The 23,510-nt window shown below is 30.6% G+C and overlaps 2 protein-coding genes across 2 annotated transcripts; both read right to left on the reverse strand.

Moving 5' to 3' along the window:
- Nucleotides 1-1,533: 1,533 nt before the first annotated feature.
- LOC113404174 (uncharacterized) lies at nucleotides 1,534-7,950 on the reverse strand. The gene is made up of 8 exons (XM_064216999.1): nucleotides 7,943-7,950; nucleotides 5,989-6,262; nucleotides 5,520-5,627; nucleotides 4,158-4,630; nucleotides 3,335-3,437; nucleotides 2,841-2,936; nucleotides 2,296-2,451; nucleotides 1,534-1,590 (listed from the first exon to the last, which is right to left on the reverse strand). The coding sequence occupies exons 1-8, from the start codon at nucleotides 7,948-7,950 to the stop codon at nucleotides 1,534-1,536; spliced, it is 1,275 nt and encodes a 424-aa protein (XP_064073069.1).
- Nucleotides 7,951-17,781: 9,831 nt separating this feature from the next.
- Nucleotides 17,782-22,476, reverse strand: LOC135193623 (uncharacterized). The gene is made up of 7 exons (XM_064216919.1): nucleotides 22,225-22,476; nucleotides 21,758-21,865; nucleotides 20,395-20,867; nucleotides 19,572-19,674; nucleotides 19,091-19,186; nucleotides 18,550-18,705; nucleotides 17,782-17,845 (listed from the first exon to the last, which is right to left on the reverse strand). The coding sequence occupies exons 1-7, from the start codon at nucleotides 22,474-22,476 to the stop codon at nucleotides 17,789-17,791; spliced, it is 1,245 nt and encodes a 414-aa protein (XP_064072989.1). The 3' UTR covers nucleotides 17,782-17,788.
- Nucleotides 22,477-23,510: the final 1,034 nt, after the last annotated feature.

Consider the following 23,510-nt stretch of genomic DNA (forward strand, 5'->3'; position numbering starts at 1 on the left):
CTATGACTTTTATATAAAAAATCTTGTAAGAATCTTATAAAAGACTTGTAGAATATCCATGACTCTTAATATAACATTGGTGGATGTGTTGTGTTGCGTGAAAGCGCTTGAGGCTCTTTTCGATGGATATAATAAACTACTTATGTCATAAAAATATAACTCCTTATAACTATGTCAAATAAACCAATGACACCAATGCTATAGTTTTAAGCTATTTAACAGATTTATTAATATAAAGAATCATTAAGAGTTGCATAACTTCCAGCTATTAAGTTATATTCGATAATATAATTATATAATATTTTATTTATATAATTATATTATCGAATATAGCTCATATTAATTATATAATTCGATATTTTAATATGCCATTGACGTTAATGGTAAGGAGGATTTTGGGTTGGTAACGATAAGGCATATTGTGATCACCGTTGAAAAAATAAAAAAAATAGTACCTTTTGTAATTAATGTTTTTGTTGAAAATTATTTATAATTCCCCGGATCCCAAGCATGTGCCTTCGTTCTATTATTTTTTTTTACATATTATATACGAGATACTTCTTCATAGGGGCTATAATCAAAATAAACGACGTACAAACAAAGCATCGATATTTTATTATATTTTGGTAGAAAACCTTTATAATATTTCAAAAGATATCATATCCTGGAAAATTTCGTTAAGTCTATTTCAATAGCGTATTACGTTGAAACTCGATAAAGCGTTTAAGGTAAACGCTGATACGCTTACTTGCTATACGGCAATTGTAACATTTTTATTATTCCTTAGAGTATTTGAATATTTAAATTGATACTATTTATTTGTTGGATACATATGTGATAGAATTTTTTTTTAATTTTACAAGTGTCAAATTTTGACCATCGAGAACGAATTAAATTAGAAATACAAATTAAACACATAAAACGCGTTTGATCCCACTAACTTCACCGAATACTTACGTATCATATAATTAATAAAAATATAAAAGAAATATTAGTCGAAGCAATAAGAAAAAAAAAGTTTTACTTTGATAAAACGTTTAATATACATTTTTGTTATAAACGACAATTATAAGATAAGTTATTTTTTAAATTTGAGATTATCAAGCACGACGACACTCAAATGTTTTTCAAAGTTTAAGCAAGCGATGTGTTTGACACGGTAAAATAAATTAAATATTTTTAAATTTAGAACTATTTGAATTTAGCAATCTCCAGAATTTTCGTTGTTAAATTATTTTGATGAATTATTTCTCCGGCTCGTTATTTATATTAATTATAAATAATTTATGATTACATCTTCAAGGTATAAATATTTTATTTATCTGATTGTTTTTCAATTTCAGCATTGATTTCGAATTTTGTTAACAATTTAAGATATAAAATTAATATAGACTCATACTATTAAAATAATTAAAATTGTCGAAATGTTTAAAATATTTTTAGAAAATTAAAGATGGGAACGAAATATTAAAAACGGGAATTTCGAGTGCACGCGAAACTTGCAGTAATTATTATATACGTAGACATTTCATATTATTTTTCAGCAAAAGTACGAAGCATGATGAAATATGATACTGATGTTTTCATAATCTGAAAGTATTAATAATGAAGTATTTATAAACATTTTGGTACTTATTTTTTTTTATGATATCGGTAGGCGGACGAGAAAAAGGCCACCTGATGGTAAGTGGTCACCACCGCCCATAGACAATGGCGTTGTAAGAAATATCAATCATTTCTTAAATCACCAATGCGCCACCAACCTTGGGAACTAAGAGGTTACGTTCCTTGTGCCTGTAGTTACACTGGCTCATTCACCCTTCAAACTGGAACACAACAATACTGAGTACTGCTGTTTGGCGGTAGAATATCTGATGAGTGGGTTGTACCTACCCAGACTGGCTTGCACAAAGCCCTACCACCAAGTAAATAATGGTGTCTGTACATAAGGAAAACAATAGTTTTCTTCTTCTTCTAACAATCTTCTAATATTTTAAGTTGTATTCTTTAGCGTGACCATATATATAAAAACAGTGGCAAACTCAGAATTATCAAGATTAATGACACGTATTTGTGTTTAACGACTCTTCAAGAAACGATTATTTGCAGACTCGTACAACTTAATATAATTTTTATTTTAATATATAGCTAACTTCTTGCATCTTACTAATTTAAAAAAAAACTTGTATATTTACTTAATTATATAACTAAATATACAAGTTTATAATACAATCGATAACGTAGTTACAAATATTGATTGTTAAAATGTTAAAAAAAATATATATAAGATCTTACAGTCGCCATTGTTTGAACTCCAACATAAATCATTCCCAAGGCTTTTAATGTTATCGGTTTTTGAGAATTGTTTAGGAATATCAATACGATTTTTCTATTTTCTACATCCATATACTCCCAAGGTAAACTGTAAATGGTATTTTTTAACGTTTCGCTCTGTAAAAAGGAGTTACTTTTATTAAAATATCATAACGCTTATCAACATTATGTATTGAGATTAATAGAATAAATAGAGTCAACGATTTAGCTGAAAGGTTGTGAAGCTAATATGGCTCCGGGGTCTTAAAGTGTTACAAAATATTTTAGAGATATATTATAAAAAGGCAAGTAGAATTTTCTATTGACTGTCACCAGATAATAAAAGAAATTCCACTATTTGATCTTCGAGACTTTTCCTGATTTTATACCAATGTATTTCTTTACCCAATAAGCCTGTTATTCTGATGTCATTTCCAATACAATCAGTACACAAAGACCTATCAAAGACCAAGTAAAATACCTACTAATATAGTTTAGGTCTGTACGCGAATAACTTAAGCATTTACCTTCGATCCGATAATTTCAAATATAGCAGATATTTGTACCAGCTGTTGTAAGAGGATAGCTGTTAGAATACCATAATTTACAATTGCTTCCATGTCCTATGAAAAAATACAGATGTTATTTTAAATAGAGAATTAATTCTTAAAAAAGAAATTCATAAATAAGGCACATTGCTCAAAATAAATGATAAAAAGCGTGACGTTGTTGATTTTAAGGCATGTACATAAAAAAAGTATTTTGTTGATACTGCTGTTAGCTACTATTAAAAATTTATGATATAATACTACGTTCCGAATCGATAGAAGCTTTATATATAACACTATCGTGTTAAATGTCAATTTGAAAGTGTGCGTAAAAATTTACTTGAACAATCTACATTTGTATATATTTTTTACAATTCTCAACTATTTCGATTTAATTTCTAACTTTATTATTATTTTCCTTCTAATATAGTATCACAATAATTATGATTATAATAATTAAAATAATCACTTACCATTGCTGATAATTCCAACAGTAGAATGCATCCACTGACTTGGTCAAACAAGTAATAAAAACACATGATCGGACCGAAAGCTTTCGAAGCCTGGGACATAAATCTGTTACAAATATTAAATATTACTGTGGATGGTTTGTGGTTCGAATGTTTGCATCTTAACTGATAATTACGGGTTCAAACTCAGACAAGCACTACTTAATTCATGTTCGTTCATCTCGTACGGTAGTAAATGAACACTTCGTGATTAAATCTACATAATAATATTCGCATGTGACCAAACTGCATTGGAACAGCGTGGTACAATTAGCACCAAGCCTTCTCAAAAGGAGAATTCATGACAATATCTGCATTAGTATGCGGACTACAAGACATTTAATTATTGAGTTAAGTGAACACTCAACATCAAACGAGGACTTTATGAAACTATAACTATTCCTGTCTAGAACTACTCCTTAAAATTCTAAATACTATTAAATTTTGTAATTCATAAGGGAAATTCTATCAAAAGGTTTAAACCAGCACTATTCCGGTATTGCTTTCAAGATGCAGTTTGGCGAGGCGAAATTTCGTTTCACAATTGCAGCTTTAGTCTTGAGTTAAATTTTCCTCACCGCCGAATATGAAAAAAATTTAAAATAAGAATAAAGCACTTGAAAAACCAAGTGGTTGTTAAAGTTTGAGCCCCTAATCTTTAGAGTATCGTATTCGAAATTTTCCATCTCTGAGATTTTCGGATCCAAATTCAAATTAAATTAAGTCCTGTAAAGAACAGAACCGTACTGTTTACCGTACCGTTATGATACTATTTAATAATACTTACTGAGTAACCATTATATGGTGTGCGATATTCTCTTTCAACAACGCTTGAACGTTTTTTAACTCCTCGTCGGTATACATTATTGAATTCGTAGAGTTTGTGTCACCCAGTGTTCTGGGTCTCGGAAAATGTTCCAAATTGTATATTAATATTTTCAAATGTCCCCAAATGTTGAATACAATCAGTGTCATCAAGGAGTCATATGTACATAAAGAAATGGAACAATCAAATACAACAATCCAATTAATTATAAAAATAACTGAGTATCCAAAATTGTGATATTCAAATGGTGTATAGTGATATACTGAGTGTTCATAGCGAGTTCCGTTTTCTATACTATGTGAAGTTGCTTTGAATGCCCCCGATTGAATGTTGTTGTAGAGTGGCATTAGTTGAAACAGTATGATACCCACATACATAAGAATGTAGAGGAAAATTGAGAACAATGATGATATCCTGTGAACTTGCTGATAAACCTGTGAAGATATTAATGATATTTCAATAACACAAAAGAAAAAGGCACGGACACTATATCTGTGGAGATACGATTGTGACACCAAAGGAATTGTGAAAAGACGTCAATATTTAATCACAACCTCAAACCTCACAAACAATATCCGAAGTAGCCGAGCGAACATATTTTTAGTTTTTGTCTAAAATTTATTTATATTTCCAAAGATTTTATTAAAAAATCTTCATATTTTATTAAATTTTTGTTTTCAGTTTGCCTCAAATACGATGAACTCGAAGCGGTCTTTTGTTTTTATTTTATTAATTGCTAGTTGTTCCGCCAAGTTTCACTAGCGGTAAACAATACAAACTCTTTCGTTTTTTACTTGGTGGTAGGACTTTGTGCAAGCCCGTCTGGATAGTCACTTATTTATCAGATATTCTACCGCCAAACAACAATACTTAATATTCTTGTGTTCCTGTTAGAAGGATTAGTGAGACAGTGTAACTATACTATGCACAAGGAGCATAACATCTTGGTGCCCTAAGTTGGTGGCACATTGGCGATGTAAGGAATGACTATTATTCGTATAGTTTGGATTGGTAAATATCTTATGTACAGATCCCAAAATTGCTGGTTATAGTACCAGTTAAGTCTTAATGGAAGTTGTTAATTTTTCAGTGGTCTTTGCAGCAAGAGTAAGGAAGTAAATCTCCCGTTAACTCGTAGTATTCAAGAGAGTGCCCTAAGTTGGGTCACATACTTGGGCACAGTAAATATTTCCTCAACAGTTTGATAATACTTGCAGCCATCTTACCAATATTCGGCTAGGAGGATATTTTAGATTTTATATTGGATACTAAATTGATTCAATAAACATTTTTGCGAATCTTCCTACTAATACTTTATACTACCTTCATGGCGTATTCTGATTTGTGTTTGTGATGAAAAAGATGCAATTTCAGGACGAAATCTACAACAGTTCTGCGATATGACTTCATGATCGGCGTACTGACACGTTGCTGAAATATAAGTTTTTAATAAAATCCGATTGAAGGTAAAGCAATAATAGCTTAGGCGACTGCAGTGTGATATTATTTATAATAATTAATATTTAAAAACATAAATAAAAATAATCTATATTTTGATATACCCTTAAAATTTTAATATTCGTTCACAAATATGTTACTTACAAAAAATGTATATTTTTGTAAGTCACACACACAAACAGACAGACACGCACAAACATACTGCTAAAAGCACCGAACTGAGCATAGACGGACAATAATAAAAAAAATAAAAACATGTGAATTCTAAAATGGAATCAATTTGACATAAAAAATTGTATCATGATTAAAATTTAACTGCAATCAAATTACTTACCACGGCAATAAAATTCATAAACACCGTTATGTAACTATGACCGAGTTCGAAGAAGCTGAGTTTTCTTATATGACTTTTCAAATACAGTACACCACTCAAAAGTACTCCAATCAATAACACGAACAGGGTCTTGTAATTCCTTAAGGGGATTTTTCTCGGTTTTTCCTTATACGTTCCATAGAGCTCTTTATAGGGCCAAGCCCCCAACAGTGTTAAATAAAATTTTATACGCTTCATGTAACTCAGATCCATCGGAGAAGATGGTTCTTGGAGCCTAAATAGATTGTAATTTGGTATTTTTAAAAATAAAACCTCTTTCGAATTTCCCAGACATTTAAGTATTCACATATAATGTACATTTCAAGCAATTGTTGTATATTTAATCAAACATAATATTTTATTTAAAAGCTGTATATAAATAAATATATTTTTATAAAGCGTAAGAAATAATATTTTTAAAAACGTGCAAAGGCAGCCTTATCGCTTAAGCAATTTATTAACATCATAATTTATATTATATAAGAAAACATGTAGGTGTATATATCGTATATACGAGTTTCGCTTCGTTATCAAAAATGTATAAATAATATTTATTTTTATGATTTTAACTTTCGTAGAAGTGACTCACTTTATACTATCTTATTATATAAAATAGATGTTTGTATCTCGGTATCCGACATATTTCCGTAGTGTAAAATTCCACAGTAACAACACTAATCTATGATAGTGATTGATGAGCATTCTAAATGCTGGAATTTGTGTTTTGATTTTATTTGACCTTCTCCGTCGGAGCTTATTTTAATTATGTTTTTGAATTTAGAATATAGATTTTTTTATGAAATATCTAGGCGAACGGGCAAAAAGGTTACCCGGTGGCAAGTAGTTACCTACTCCCACAGATATCATCTCTTGTGCCTGTTGTTACACTGGCTTACTCACCCTACATTCGAAACACAACCGTAGAATATATGATGAGTGGGTGTGACCTATCCAGACAGGCTAGCCCTAAAGTCCTACCACCAAGTGAAGTAAAATATAAACTCGAAAAACTCAGCATTGGTTACCCTTATTTTTATCCTAGTTTGCATTTATTGGCGTGTTATATTATATAGCTAGTGATTAAAATGAATATAATGAATTTGTCAATTGAATAACTGATAATTTTCAACAAAATACTCATCAATGAAATTAATTGGTAATTTGATCATTTCATTGAACATCGTTTAATTTATGACCAAAATATGTGAAAATTACACACAATTAATATAATTTAAAAGGCTCAGTACAATTCTGAAAATTATCATTATTAGTTTTCAAGCGTGCTTACTAACGTGTTGTTTTTTATTATTTGTAAATTATTGCTTTAATTTTAGGAAATTAATTTCAATTGTATTTTTTTTATAAAAATTTAAATTATATTAACATATAAAACCTTACTTCTTTTTATTTTTAAAAAACATTTTACGTTAACGATTCCAAGACAATTTATAAAATGGAAGAAAGCGATAGAATTTATCATCGCCAATGAATATTTAATCATGCTTTTAATTGCACTAGAAGTTCAATTTTCTACTTAAAACAGAAAGTTTATAAATATGATTCCGTACGATTGTGTTTATGTTAGTTTTATTTTTTTTAATTATATGAAAAAAATGTATATATATATTTTTTTAACAACTCGTATTCAAACGTTGGAGTAATGATAGAGAAAAATATAATATATTTACATAGGTATAATGTAAACCGCGTAGTGCTATAATATTGTATATAATATATATATTATACCAGTTGTCGCGGCTTCGCTCTTGTTTTAAGTGTTTTTATCGTGAGATATTAGGTCTAAATAAGTAACATATATCCTTCTATGGGGTTAAAGCTCGCTGTATATCAAATTACATCAAATTCGGTTCAGCAGTAGAGGCGGTTACGACAAGACTTTTAAGACAAGACTTACTTCCGCATTTATAATATTAGTATTACAAATAAGTAAGTTAATAGTAATATGTGACAGTTATTAAATGCACATTTTATTGTATTTCACCAAAAAAATTTTTTTTTTGTTTTTGTAATTTGATCGCGTTCAATCTTTCTTTCAAACTTGGAATCGTATAGGAATTTTACTTTAAATACATTCGTCGAATGTTCATGGAATACAGATACTCTTTTTTGTTTATTTTATTAAAAGTAATATATTTTTTTTATTAATTCCTACTAAAATAATAAGTAACTAGTAACCATAAAGACAAAGTTGTAATTTTTCATTGAAATTTAATTTATAAATATTCATGAAAAGAGAAATGATTAATTATAGAGGAATGCAATTTAATAAACTTTATAGCGATTATAACAATCCGTATATAAAAAGAATTATTTCTGAATACGAAAAAATAAAAAAAAACACACTCAAATTGTATATAAACCGATTTATAATAACAATAAGATTTTTTAAATTTGCTATCATATCTAGTCGTTATGTTGCGTAGACTGATAATTGAATTTATTTCAATTTTCGTAATAAGATATTCAATTAAAAACTAAGAAATACAGTAATGCAGATATAATTTCAGTCACTATTAATCACGGTCTCTGTTGTAACTACAAGAAATTGCCTGCGAACGTGCGAGAAGTCACGGAAAAGTGCAAGTTCAAATTAAATAAATTATATGCAATTTTTATTCAAGCTTCAATGCAATTACTTAATAAGTATTCTAGTTTTATATATAAAATTGTTGAGTTGTTTTACAAATAATATATACATATTTATTTAATGTAACTAGATTTTTGTTTGGGTTATTTTATGGTAATGGAATTTTATGTAATCATTTAAATCAAAGCCTATGTATATATAAGCTATGATTTAACCTTGATAAAAGTTTTCATTGTCATTAGCTTGCGTTTGACACATTTATAGCGGTCAGGTGTCTGTAACTTTTACGATCGGCCTTCAGTCTGATACAAATTTCAAAGAGGAAAATTGTTGTGTGTGTTTTGCTTTTTTACTAGATGCGGGTGATTGAGACGTTATTGTCTTAATCAGAGGCGATAACGTACTAACTTACTTACGAATATGTGCTATATAAAATTCCCTCAATATATTATAGTATACAAATTATATTTACCATAAAGGACAAGAATAAAAATACGTAGTAGTGAAAACAAATGTGCAAGAAAGTGACATAATTAAATAATTATAATAAATTAAACAAAACATTTTGGCATTATGCACATCTCATCAGAACTTCTGAGTAAAAATCGCATTAAAAATAATAATATGTTTAATTTGAATTTAAAATGATTTTACGACCTCCGTGTAGTATGTACGCCGGTTTTCATGGGTACGCCACTTCGAGGTCCCGGGTTCGATTCCCGGCCGAATCGATGTAGAAAAAGCTCATTAGTTTTCTATGTTGTCTTGGGTCTGGGTGTTTTTGATACCGTCGTTACTTCTGATTTCTATAGCGAAAGTGCTTTAGCTACTTACATTGGGATCAGAGTAATGTATCTGATGTTGTCCAATATTTAATATAATTTAATTTATTACATTTTTGCTAATCGATTTAATCGAAACTCATCTAATTTGTATTTATAATGTTTCAATAATATAAGAAGTAATTAAATACAAATACCATACAATCAGTTCAAAATGTAGATTCTACCGAGAAGAACCGGCATGGACCTCAGTTTCTTTTTTCAAACATTTAAAATAAAAAGTAATTTTAGTTAAATACAATCATATATGTATATATGTATGTATATAATATATCCTACTTGAAAGTCAACAAGTACTAGTAGCTTTACAAATGCTATGATGCAATGCTATGCTCACTTGAATCGGCAAAGTTAAAAATATCTGCCGGATTTTATTCCGACAATTACGGATTACGGATACATGTATTTTCCTTTTTATAATTTTATTATTTATCAATCTAGAATAAAACTACAACGTGTTAAAGTACGTATCTTTATTTCTTAACCGTTAACTTTGCTAAATCATCACGTCGGTTGTACTATACTTTTAAGCATAGATATACAAATAAATACGGCAAAATACGTTTTGTATACAAACGTGACTTGTTAGAGAGGCACAAGAAATTCAGACTAGTTTGAAATTCGAACACAGTCACATTATAGCGGCCCACATATAATTATGGACCCTAACTGGTGAAAGAACATTTACGGAAACTTAGTATATTTTATTTCAATGCTTAATGAGCACTCTTAAAAAAGAACAGTTTCTTTTTTTTTCTGTTTGTTGATTTTTTCAAAATTGAATCGTTTTTCAATATTAAAATTAAAAAATATATCCGAAACAAAGTGACTGAGATTTTAATTTAATTATGTAAATAACGCTTTATACGTAATGTCATTTGGTTTTACTTGTTTTACAGCGTGTTACAAGCCTTATAGTAGGAGTTATTTGCAGGAGTCGTTATTAAAAGTGAGCTAACATGACCTTAAATGTAGTTTAAGGCCGAGAGCATGACTATATGTATAAGTATATATTAAGTGAACATGCAAATGGGCCACCTGATGGTATGTGGTCACCAACACCCATAGACAATGGCGCTGTAAAAAATATTGATGCCACCAACGCCAATGCCTTGGGAACTAAGATGTTATGTCCCTTGTGCCTGTAGTGACACTGGCTCACCCTTCAAACCGGAATACAACAATACTGACCACTGTTGTTTGGCGGTAGAATATCTGACGAATGAGTGGTACCTACCCAGGCGGGTTTGCACTAAGTTCTACCACCAAGTTCATATCAATGGTATTAATTACCTTAAGGGGAAAGTAAAAGATTTTATCCCTTATTCCATAGGAAAAGTAAAAAACAGTTACGAGATAAATCATCCAATTTATTACCTTCTGAAACAACTGATTGGCGTTGATTATATGAGAAATTATTATTCATGGACTTGCGAAAAACAGAAGGCAAAGGTGATAATTAAATTATATTGTCTAATTTATAACACTTAAAATGAAAATAGAATACATAATTTATAAAGTGAAAACTTATCACGGGTAGACTATTTTTAATTGCACAAGTTTGTTAGTAAATTCTGGCGGCAACTATTTTAAGGTCAATTATGAAAATTTTCAGGGCTCGGCGTATATTGAATTTGGAAAACAGTAATATAACAGGCATTTTACTCCTTCATTATTATAATTGATTATCAATATTTAAATAACTGACTGTGATGCTAGTCTATTGGTTAGATTTATTTATTTAATTTTTTATTTATTTATTTATTAAGTACCATCAGCAGTCACTACACTTACATATGTTATACATAAAACATATTTATACTAAATATAAAGTGTGCGACTCTTTAAGACGGCCACGACAAGCATTTTTAGGTACAATACACACGTATATTTTTTTACTAAAATAATTTTATAATACTAAAATACTAGAGATTAACTACTAACTAGATTAAATAAAGCAATAAATATTATAATTAAAAAGTTCAGTAATATAATTGATCACGTTAATAACATACAATAAAATAAATTCAATAAAAAATGAAGAGAATTAATAAATAGTAATAACTTAAAAATTTGAATTAATTAATAAATTGAATATTAAATAAAATAATAATAATAACTTTAAATACATTTTTCTATATAACAATATATTACAATAATTTGTTTTGTAATTAAGATTCTAAAATTAATTCCATAACTATTTTTCTGTATTTATTTATGGAATCCCCGAAAATGTCAAGTGACTGAGTATTTATTATAAGTTCTACCTAATCTTACAAGAGGTGCATTTTGTCCTAGTTTAGTTTTCGATGATCTAATGTAAAGTACCCTTATTGGATAACGTGGACATACTTTCCTAGGCACATTAAAATTAATTCCCTTAAGAATTTGAGGGCTGTCGATTCTATGTCTGACAATTTTGTACAAGAACAAAAGATCCAAGAGGACTCTACGTTTTGAAAGGCTATACATATTATAAAGTTTTAACTAGTCTTTGTAGTTGTAATTTAGTTTTGAACCTTTACTTGAATAATTTAAACGTCGCATAAATCTTTTTTGTACTCTCTCTATTTTTAATTGATTCACGTTATAATGCGGTGACCACACTGTACTACAATACTCTAGGATGCTTCGTACATATACATTGTATAGCATTATTTTTGTTGATACATTTTTAATAAGTCCACAGCTCCCAAAGTTCTGGTTTCAAGCCCCAAGTAAATCATGCCGATAAATAGTTATTTGTATCGAACAAAAATCAGTAAAAGTCCAAAGTCTGTAAATTGGAAGTGTGTACACTATACATTCCAGGGCTTCGTAAAACAAGCTTCGTAAACAGCTATGGTTGATTATTCTGAAATATGGGAGTGGCGCAGATCCGTGTGTCGGTGTAGTGCCTACTCATATATCAATGGTGGATGCATGGCAAAATATAATTATAATGAGAATGTGCTTCGTGCACTTTTCCTATAAATAATACAAATTATTATTACGAATGACGGTATGGCAGGCCGTCGTATGAATGAGTGTTCTCAATGAGACACCATATTTATTATATAAAAGCGATATAAAGAAGGTCGAGGTTTACCTCGTATAAAGTATAATAATTTTATTAATATGATATAGAAACAGTTTGATGGTAGCCGACTTGCGAGAATATCTAATTACAAATACGTATGTACTGGGCGATACATACTGACAGTAGAGGGTTACCTCGATGACTATTAATTATGAAATTTAAATCAAGTATATTAACAAACAGCAATAAGGCTATAAAAATGATTGAACTTCTTTCAATAATAATTAATTTGTTTAAAATAACTAAAAATATTGCTTGTCAACTTTGTCTTCCATGTTGCAGATTCTTGTGAACCGAAAGCGAAGCAAGTTGTAGCGATATTATATTGTAAAACTGTGACGATCGACGGATGCAAGTCCGTATAGCGGTCGAAATCAATAATCTTCATGTAAAACTGTGTCGATCGACGAACGCAAGTTCGTAAAGCGGTCGTTATAAAACTCTTCAAATATTATCAGTAAACAGATTCAAGTTTGATATAACTGTTTGGTACGATCACGACGACAACGATCTAATGATGTTGATGTTTTAAGATTTTTATTGTTAAATAACAAAACCTTTATAATATATTTGTACTACGCACATGCAAAATGATCGCGCACGCGTACTGTACTGAATATACTCTGGTGGATTCTTGATGATTCGACGCGTGGTCTGAGGCTGTGTGGCTCGACCGAGAGTCGCTGCATTAGTGCCCCTCGTGGCGATGTCGTTTTGAATTTGCTGAGGTGATGCAGTTGCGGTGTTTGAGGTTACTGTATAACGTCTTTGGCGATACGGTAGTGTCCCTCCTTCTGTTACCAATGAGGCTGCCTTCGTGAGATAGTTTCGGGGTTAGAGGTTACTGTATAACGATATGGTAATGTCCCTCACTCTGTCTTACCGGGTTAATAGAGTAGTGTATGTACTATGTGGTACTGAGCTATGGCTGGTTGTCGTTACGATGTCGTTATTGATGTCTCTCATCAATCGGTAGTACCAGAATCACGACCGAATGTTGCAAGGCGTTGCGGAGGCTGGAATAATGCTGAAGTGATACGTTCATGCAGTGACGAACCCAAATAATGGATTTCATCCAGGCTGGCAAATATATGGCGCACTAATCGCTTTATACGAGAAGTATCGTTTGTAGCAAAATGTTCGTCCTTTTAGGGACGCCTTCTTAGCTCAGTGTTAAGGATATTATAAGAGACATTGTAGAAGGGCACCTAGTTTAGTAATAAGGCTGCGTATATCTCTTTGAAGTTGGTTATCACGTGCAAATAATGATCTGAGTACTAAGCTGGTTTAGGTAATCAACTATCGGGTGTCTGCCTGTTGTAGGCTAGAGTTAAGCATATCCACTGTATAGTTATAGATTTAAGTAAAACGTAATACGCGAAGCGTATATAAGGTTTATACATATATTAAGCTAGTTAAGAAAACATTCGATTTACTTGTAAGTCTTAGATATAAGTCTTAGTTATGAGAAGAATACGATTATACGTTTATGATATATGATATATATATTAATACTTTATAACCTACTACGGTAGAAAATATAACAAATTATGTTAAGTCCACTTAAATGACTACTTTTTTACGCGGTAATCTATGAGTTTCATTGAATATTATTCTACTGTGTTTGGAATTATTACTTATTATCTTACGATAAAACGATACTGCGACAGTGGATATAGCAACGAATAACGTTTTGCTTGCATTAGGCCGCCTGATGGTCGTGCACTTGAACTGGTACGAGAAACAGTGATTTAATGCAATGATAATCCAAGGTTTAACCTATTGACTACAGATTTCCTCAGCTATGACTGATTGACTATTTATGGGACATTGATCCATATTTTTATTATTATTTTTGTAGCATTGACTACTTTATAAACACCGCAGTTATGACTGTGAAAACCACCGGACCACGGCCTAGTTTGTTGATTTATTTATAAGTCTAATCGTCGATTTGAATAACGCAATTATTACTGTGCTATCCGCTGGGCTACGATCTAGTTTATCAATAAGACTATTAGTCTTTTATACACCTCAGCTACGGCTGTGATACATGCTGGACTTTAGTTCTAGTTCATATATTATTTATCAAAGTGTTGGCACACTATAAAATTGCACTTCCCATGCTCGAGGAAGGTTCGCCGATGTATGGTTGGAATCTACAGTTGATGGCGGGCGCGGGGCCAATACAACCTCCTCCCCCTTTTATATTTTTCAAAACAGTTAAATATATAAAGATGGGTAGGAGCGACATCCTTCAGCTACTCGTAAGAGGTGTTAAAGGAAATGTGACCGGTATCTCATACATTCGATTATTATTATTAAAATAATTTAACAAAATATTTATATTAAAAAAGCATTTAATAGATAAACCTGGTTTTATTTGACTCCTCTGTAGTCGATTGAACTTATAATCTCTGACGCTCTAAAAGAATACGGTTATTACACAAAATCAACGTTATATGGATCCTAACTAACTAGACGAAATCACGAGCCAAACCGATATTTAAATATTAGAAATATAAACGTAAAATTATATTTTAACTAAGATAGGAAGGGAATAGTCACACCCTTTACGGCATGTAATTTAAATGAATATTTTCGAAGATATTACAGATTTAAAACGCAGGGACAATATACATTCGCACCCTTGCGAAGCCGGGGCGGATCGCTAGTATAGTATAAATCAAAGCTCTCTTGCTGTGTCTGCCTGTAAGTAGTATCACGTTTATCTCAATAATTTTTATTTATTTTTTATTCTGTTTTAAGCAATAAATAGATGTATTTACGAAAGTGGTTTAAATATTTACCTTATGAATATTTCATACAAAATTGCTGACGGTATTATGAAACCCGATGATTAAATCTCAATAATTGCACGTCTGAGAGCTTCCAGGGCATGCTCAAAATAAACCGATAAAGTTTTATGAAAATAATGACGGTGGAATTAATAATTTGAAATAATTATAAAGTATGCGATACTGTAATATCACGTATTCATAATTAGTGTTATTGAGAATTAAAGACAGGATGGTTCATAAGTTATTACGTAATAAAATGATTTTGCATTTAATTATTCTCCTGTACTAAACTTGATTTATCCCCTCGTTGTTTTCTCTGACGCGCCTCGTCAGAGAAAACTTGTAAAATATTATATCATTAAAAAAAAGTTGCAAAGTTGAATGGATATTTTGATTCGCCAGGTATGTTCAAATTTTATAAGAAATGTATTCTGAATATAAATAAATAAATATTGGACAACATCACATACATTACTCTGATCCCAATGTAAGTAGCTAAAGCACTTGTGTTATCGAAATCATAAGTAACGACGGTACCACAAACACCCAGACCCAAGACAATATACAAAACTAATTAACTTTTTCTACATCGACTCGGCCTGGAATCGAACTCGGGACCTCGGAGTGGCGTACCCATGAAAATCGGTGTACACACCACTCGACCACGGAGGTCGTCAATATACCTACATTATTGCTTTTGTGAAGTTTTTACTGTTTCATGTCACGTCATTGAAAATCTTTTATGTTAGCGTTTGCCTGAAGATTATAAACTTAATACTAGACGTCCCCAATTTCTGAATGATACGGGATCGCTTGTACATATAATACGGTTGTACTCTTATCAATCTAAATTTAATTTTTAAGTTCTATTTCGCCTGTAGATAGTTCGAAAAATAATCTATGACTTTTATATAAAAAATCTTGTAAGAATCTTATAAAAGACTTGTAGAATATCCATGACTCTTAATATAACATTGGTGGATGTGTTGTGTTGCGTGAAAGCGCTTGAGGCTCTTTTCGATGGATATAATAAACTCCTTATAACTATGTCAAATAAACCAATGACACCAATGCTATAATTTTAAGCTATTTAACAGATTTATTAATATAAAGAATCATTAAGAGTTGCATAACTTCCAGCTATTAAGTTATATTCGATAATATAATTATATAATATTTTATTTATATAATTATATTATCGAATATAGCTCATATTAATTATATAATTCGATATTTTAATATGCCATTGACATTAATGGTAAGGAGGATTTTGGGTTGGTAACGATAAGGCATATTGTGATCACCGTTGAAAAAATTAAAAAAATAGTACCTTTTGTAATTAATGTTTTTGTTGAAAATTATTTATAATTCCCCGGATCCCAAACATGTGCCTTCGTTCTATTATTTTTTTTTACATATTATATACGAGATACTTCTTCATAGGGGCTTTAATCAAAATAAACGGCGTACAAAAAAAGCATCGATATTTTATTATATTTTGGTAGAAAACCTTTATAATATTTCAAAAGATATCATATCCTGGAAAATTTCGTTAAGTCTATTTCAATAGCGTATTACGTTGAAACTCGATAAAGCGTTTAAGGTAAACGCTGATACGCTTACTTGCTATACGGCAATTGTAACATTTTTATTATTCCTTAGAGTATTTGAATATTTAAATTGATACTATTTATTTGTTGGATACATATGTGATAGAATTTTTTTTTAATTTTACAAGTGTCAAATTTTGACCATCGAGAACGAATTAAATTAGAAATCCAAATTAAACACATAAAACGCGTTTGATCCCACTAACTTCACCGAATACTTACGTATCATATAATTAATAAAAATATAAAAGAAATATTAGTCGAAGCAATAAGAAAAAAAAAGTTTTACTTTGATAAAACGTTTAATATACATTTTTGTTGTAAACGACAATTATAAGATAAGTTATTTTTTAAATTTGAGAAAAAACCTCTTTAAAGGTATTTTTTATCAAGCACGACGACACTCAAATGTTTTTCAAAGTTTAAGCAAGCGATGTGTTTGACACGGTAAAATAAATTAAATATTTTTAAATTTAGAACTATTTGAATTTAGCAATCTCCAGAATTTTCGTTGTTAAATTATTTTGATGAATTATTTCTCCGGCTCGTTATTTATATTAATTATAAATAATTTATGATTACATCTTCAAGGTATAAAGATTTTATTTATCTGATTGTTTTTCAATTTCAGCATTGATTTCGAATTTTGTTAACAATTTAAGATATAAAATTAATATAGACTCATACTATTAAAATAATTAAAATTGTCGAAATGTTTAAAATATTTTTAGAAAATTAAAGATGGGAACGAAATATTAAAAACGGGAATTTCGAGTGCACGCGAAACTTGCAGTAATTATTATATACGTAGACATTTCATATTATTTTTCAGCAAAAGTGCGAAGCATGATGAAATATGATACTGATGTTTTCATAATCTGAAAGTATTAATAATGAAGTATTTATAAACATTTTGGTACTTATTTTTTTTATGATATCGGTAGGCGGACGAGAAAAAGGCCACCTGATGGTAAGTGGTCACCACCGCCCATAGACAATGGCGTTGTAAGAAATATCAATCATTTCTTAAATCACCAATGCGCCACCAACCTTGGGAACTAAGAGGTTACGTTCCTTGTGCCTGTAGTTACACTGGCTCATTCACCCTTCAAACTGGAACACAACAATACTGAGTACTGCCGTTTGGCGGTAGAATATCTGATGAGTGGGTTGTACCTACCCAGACTGACTTGCACAAAGCCCTACCACCAAGTAAATAATGGTGTCTGTACATAAGGAAAACAATAGTTTTCTTCTTCTTCTAACAATCTTCTAATATTTTAAGTTGTATTCTTTAGCGTGACCATATATATAAAAACAGTGGCGAACTCAGAATTATCAAGATCAATGACACGTATTTGTGTTTAACGACTCTTCAAGAAACAATTATTTGCAGACTCGTACAACTTAATATAATTTTTATTTTAATATATAGCTAACTTCTTGCATCTTACTAATTTAAAAAAAAACTTGTATATTTACTTAATTATATAACTAAATATACAAGTTTATAATACAATCGATAACGTAGTTACAAATATTGATTGTTAAAATGTTAAAAAAAATATATATAAGATCTTACAGTCGCCATTGTTTGAACTCCAACATAAATCATTCCCAAGGCTTTTAATGTTATCGGTTTTTGAGAATTGTTTAGGAATATCAATACGATTTTTCTATTTTCTACATCCATATACTCCCAAGGTAAATTGTAAATGGTATTTTTTAACGTTTCGCTCTGTAAAAAGGAGTTACTTTTATTAAAATGTCATAACGCTTATCAACATTATGTATTGAGATTAATAGAATAAATAGAGTCAACGATTTAGCTGAAAGGTTGTGAAGCTAATATGGCTCCGGGGTCTTAAAGTGTTAGAAAATATTTTAGAGATATATTATAAAAAGGCAAGTAGAATTTTCTATTGACTGTCACCAGATAATAAAAGAAATTCCACTACTTGATCTTCGAGACTTTTCCTGATTTTATACTAATGTATTTCTTTATCCAATAAGCCTGTTACTCTGATGTCATTTCCAATACAATCAGTGCACAAAGCCCTATCACCAAGTAAAATACCTACTAATATAGTCTAGGTCTGTACGCGAATAACTTAAGCATTTACCTTCGATCCGATAATTTCAAATATAGCAGATATTTGTACCAGCTGTTGTAAGAGAATAGCTGTTAGAATACCATAACTTACAATTGCATCCATGTCCTATGAAAAAATACAGATGTTATTTTAAATAGAGAATTAATTCTTAAAAAAGAAATTCATAAATAAGGCACATTGCTCAAAATAAATGATAAAAAGCGTGACGTTGTTGATTTTAAGGCATGTACATAAAAAAAGTATTTTGTTGATACTGCTGATAACTACTATTAAAAATTTATGATATAATACTACGTTCCGAATCGATAGAAGCTTTAAATATAACACTATCATGTTAAATGTCAATTTGAAAGTGTTCGTAAAAATCTACATTTTTACATATTTTTTACAATTCTCAACTATTTCGATTTAATTTCTAACTTTATTATTATTTTCCTTCTAATATAGTATCACAATAATTATGATTATAATAATTAAAATAATCACTTACCATTGCTGATAATTCCAACAGTAGAATGCATCCACTGACTTGGTCAAACAAGTAATAAAAACACATGATCGGACCAAAAGCTTTCGAAGCCTGGGACATAAATCTGTTACAAATATTAAATATTACTGTGGATGGTTTGTGTTTCGAATGTTTGCATCTTAACTGATAATTACGGGTTCAAACTCAGACAAGCACTACTTAATTCATGTTCGTTCATCTCGTACGGTAGTAAATGAACACTTCGTGATTAAATCTACATAATAATATTCGCATGTGACCAAACTGCATTGGAACAGCGTGGTACAATTACCACCAAGCCTCCTCAAAAGGCGAATTCATGACAATGTCTACATTAGTATGCGGACTACAAGACATTTAATTATTGAGTTAAGTGAACACTCAACATCAAACGAAGACTTTATGAAACGATAACTATTCCTGTCTAGAACTACTCCTTAAAATTCTAAATACTATTAAATTTTGTAATTCATAAGGGAAATTCTATCAAAAGGTTTAAACCAGCACTATTCCGGTATTGCTTTCAAGATGCAGTTTGGCGAGGCGAAATTTCGTCTCACAATTGGAGCTTTAGTCTTGAGTTAAATTTTCCTCACCGCCGAATATGAAAAAAATTAAAAATACGAATAAAGCACTTGAAAAACCAAGTGGTTGTTAAAGTTTGAGCCCCTAATCTTTAGAGTATCGTATTCGAAATTTTCCATCTCTGAGATTTTCGGATCCAAATTCAAATTAAATTAAGTCCTGTAAAGAACAGAACCGTACTGTTTACCGTACCGTTATGATACTATTTAATAATACTTACTGAGTAACCATTATATGGTGTGCGATATTCTCTTTCAACAACGCTTGAACGTTTTTTAACTCCTCGTCGGTATACATTATTGAATTCGTAGAGTTTGTGTCACCCAGTGTTCTGGGTCTCGGAAAATGTTCCAAATTGTATTTTAATATTTTCAAATGTCCCCAAATGTTGAATACAATCAGTGTCATCAAGGAGTCATATGTACAGAAAGAAATGGAACAATCAAATACAAGAATCCAATTAATTATAAAAATAACTGAGTATCCAAAATTGTGATATTCATATGGTGTATAGTGATATACTGAGTGTTCATAGCGAGTTCCGTTTTCTATACTATGTGAAGTTGCTTTGAATGCCCCCGATTGAATGTTGTTGTAGAGTGGCATTAGTTGAAACAGTATGATACCCACATACATAAGAATGTAGAGGAAAATTGAGAACAATGATGATATCCTGTGAACTTGCTGATAAACCTGTGAAGATATTAATGATATTTCAATAACACAAAAGAAAAAGGCACGGACACCATATCTGTGGAGATACGATTGTGACACCAAAGGAATTGTGAAAAGACGTCAATATTTAATTACAACCTCAAACCTCACAAACAATATCCGAAGTAGCCGAGCGAACATATTTTTAGTTTTTGTCTAAAATTTATTTATATTTCCAAAGATTTTATTAAAAAATCTTAAAATTTTATTAAATTTTTGTTTTCAGTTTGCCTGAAATATAATAAACTCGAAGCGGTCTTTTGTTTTTATTTTATTAATTGCTAGTTGTTCCGGCAAGTTTCACTAGCGGTAAACAATACAAACTCTTTCGTTTTTTACTTGGTGGTAGGACTTTGTGCAAGCCCGTCTGGATAGTCACTTATTTATCAGATATTCTTCCGCCAAACAACAATACTTAGTATTGTTGTGTTCCTGTTAGAAGGATTAGTAAGACAGTGTAACTATGTTATGCACAAGGTGCATAACATCTTGGTGCCCTAAGTTGGTGGCCCATTGGCGATGTAAGGAATGACTATTATTCGTATAGTTTGGATTGGTAAATATCTTATGTACAGATCCCAAAATTGCTGGTTATAGTACTAGTTAAGTCTTAATGGAAGTTGTTAATTTTTCAGTGGTCTTTGCAGCAAGAGTAAGGAAGTAAATCTCCCGTTATCTCGTAGTATTCAAGAGAGTGCCCTAAGCTGGGTCACATACTTGGGCAAAGTAAATATTTCCTCAACAGTTTGATAATACTTGCAGCCATCTTACCAATATTCGGCTTAGGAGGATATTTTAGATTTTATATTGGATACTAAATTGATTCAATAAACATTTTTGCGAATCTTCCTACTAATACTTTATACTACCTTCATGGCGTATTCTGATTTGTGTTTGTGATGAAAAAGATGCAATTTCAGGACGAAATCTACAACAGTTCTGCGATATGACTTCATGATCGGCGTACTGACTCGTTGCTGAAATATAAGTTTTTAATAAAATCCCATTGAAGGTAAAGCAATAATAGCTTACGACTGCAGTTTGATATTATTTATAATAATTAATATTTAAAAACATTAATAAAAATAATCTATATTTTGATATAGCCTTAAAATTTTAATATTCGTTCACAAATATGTTACTTACAAAAAATGTATATTTTTGTAAGTCACACACACAAACAGACAGACACGCACAAACATACTGCTAAAAGCACCGAACTGAGCATAGACGGACAATAATAAAAAAAATAAAAACATGTGAATTCTAAAATGGAATCAATTTGACATAAAAAATTGTATCATGATTAAAATTTAACTGCAATCAAATTACTTACCACGGCAATAAAATTCATAAACACCGTTATGTAACTATGACCGAGTTCGAAGAAACTGAGTTTTCTTATATGACTTTTCAAATACAGTACACCACTCAAAAGTACTCCAATCCATAACACGAACAGGGTCTTGTAATTCCTTAAGGGGATTTTTCTCGGTTTTTCCTTATACGTTCCATAGAGCTCTTTATAGGGCCAAGCCCCCAACATTGTAAAATAAAATTTTATACGCTTCATGTAACTCAGATCCATCGGAGAAGTTGGTTCTTGGAGCCTAAATAGATTGTAATTTGGTATTTTTAAAAATAAAACCTCTTTCGAATTTCCCAGACATTTAAGTATTTACATATAATGTACATTTCAAGCATTTGTTGTATATTTAATCAAACATAATATTTTATTTAAAAGCTTTATATAAATAAATATATTTTTATAAAGCGTAAGAAATAATACTTTTAAAAACGTGCATAGGCAGCCTTATCGCTTAAGCAATCTATTAACATCATAATTTATATTATATAAGAAAACATGTAGCTGTATAAACCGTATATACGAGTTCCGCTTCGTCATCAAAGATGTATAAATAATATTTATTTTTATACTTGAGTTTTTTGTAATATATAAATTTTTATGATTTTAACTTTCGTAGAAGTGACTCACTTTATACTATCTTATTATATAAAGTAGATGTTTGTATCTCGATATCCCACATATTTCCGTAGTGTAAAATTCCACAGTAACAACACTAATCTATGATAGTGGTTGATGAGCATTCTAAATGCTGGAATTTGTGTTCTTTTTTTTTTTATGGCATTGGTTGGCGGACGAGCATATGGGCCACCTGATGGTAAGTGGTCACCACCGCCCATAGACAAAGGCGCTGTAAGAAATATTAACCATATTCCTTACATCACCTATGCGCCACCAACCTTGGGAACTAAGATGTTATGTCCCTTGTGCCTGTGATTACACTGGCTCACTCACCCTTCTAACCGGAACACAACAATACAGTGTACTGTTATTTGGCGGTAGAATATCTGATGAGTGGGTGGTACCTACCCAGATGGGCTTGCACAAAGCCCTACCACCAAGTGAAGTAAAATTTAAACTCGAAAAACTCAGCATTGGTTACCCTTATTTTTATCCTAGTTTGCTTTTATTGGCGTGTTATATTATATAGCTAGTGATTAAAATGAATATAATGAATTTGTCAATTGAATAACTGATAATTTTCAACAAAATACTCATCAATGAAATTAATTGGTAATTTGATCATTTCATTGAAC

Source organism: Vanessa tameamea, chromosome 14 (assembly GCF_037043105.1).
Source record: "Vanessa tameamea isolate UH-Manoa-2023 chromosome 14, ilVanTame1 primary haplotype, whole genome shotgun sequence".
NCBI classification, from domain to species: Eukaryota; Metazoa; Arthropoda; class Insecta; order Lepidoptera; family Nymphalidae; genus Vanessa; species Vanessa tameamea.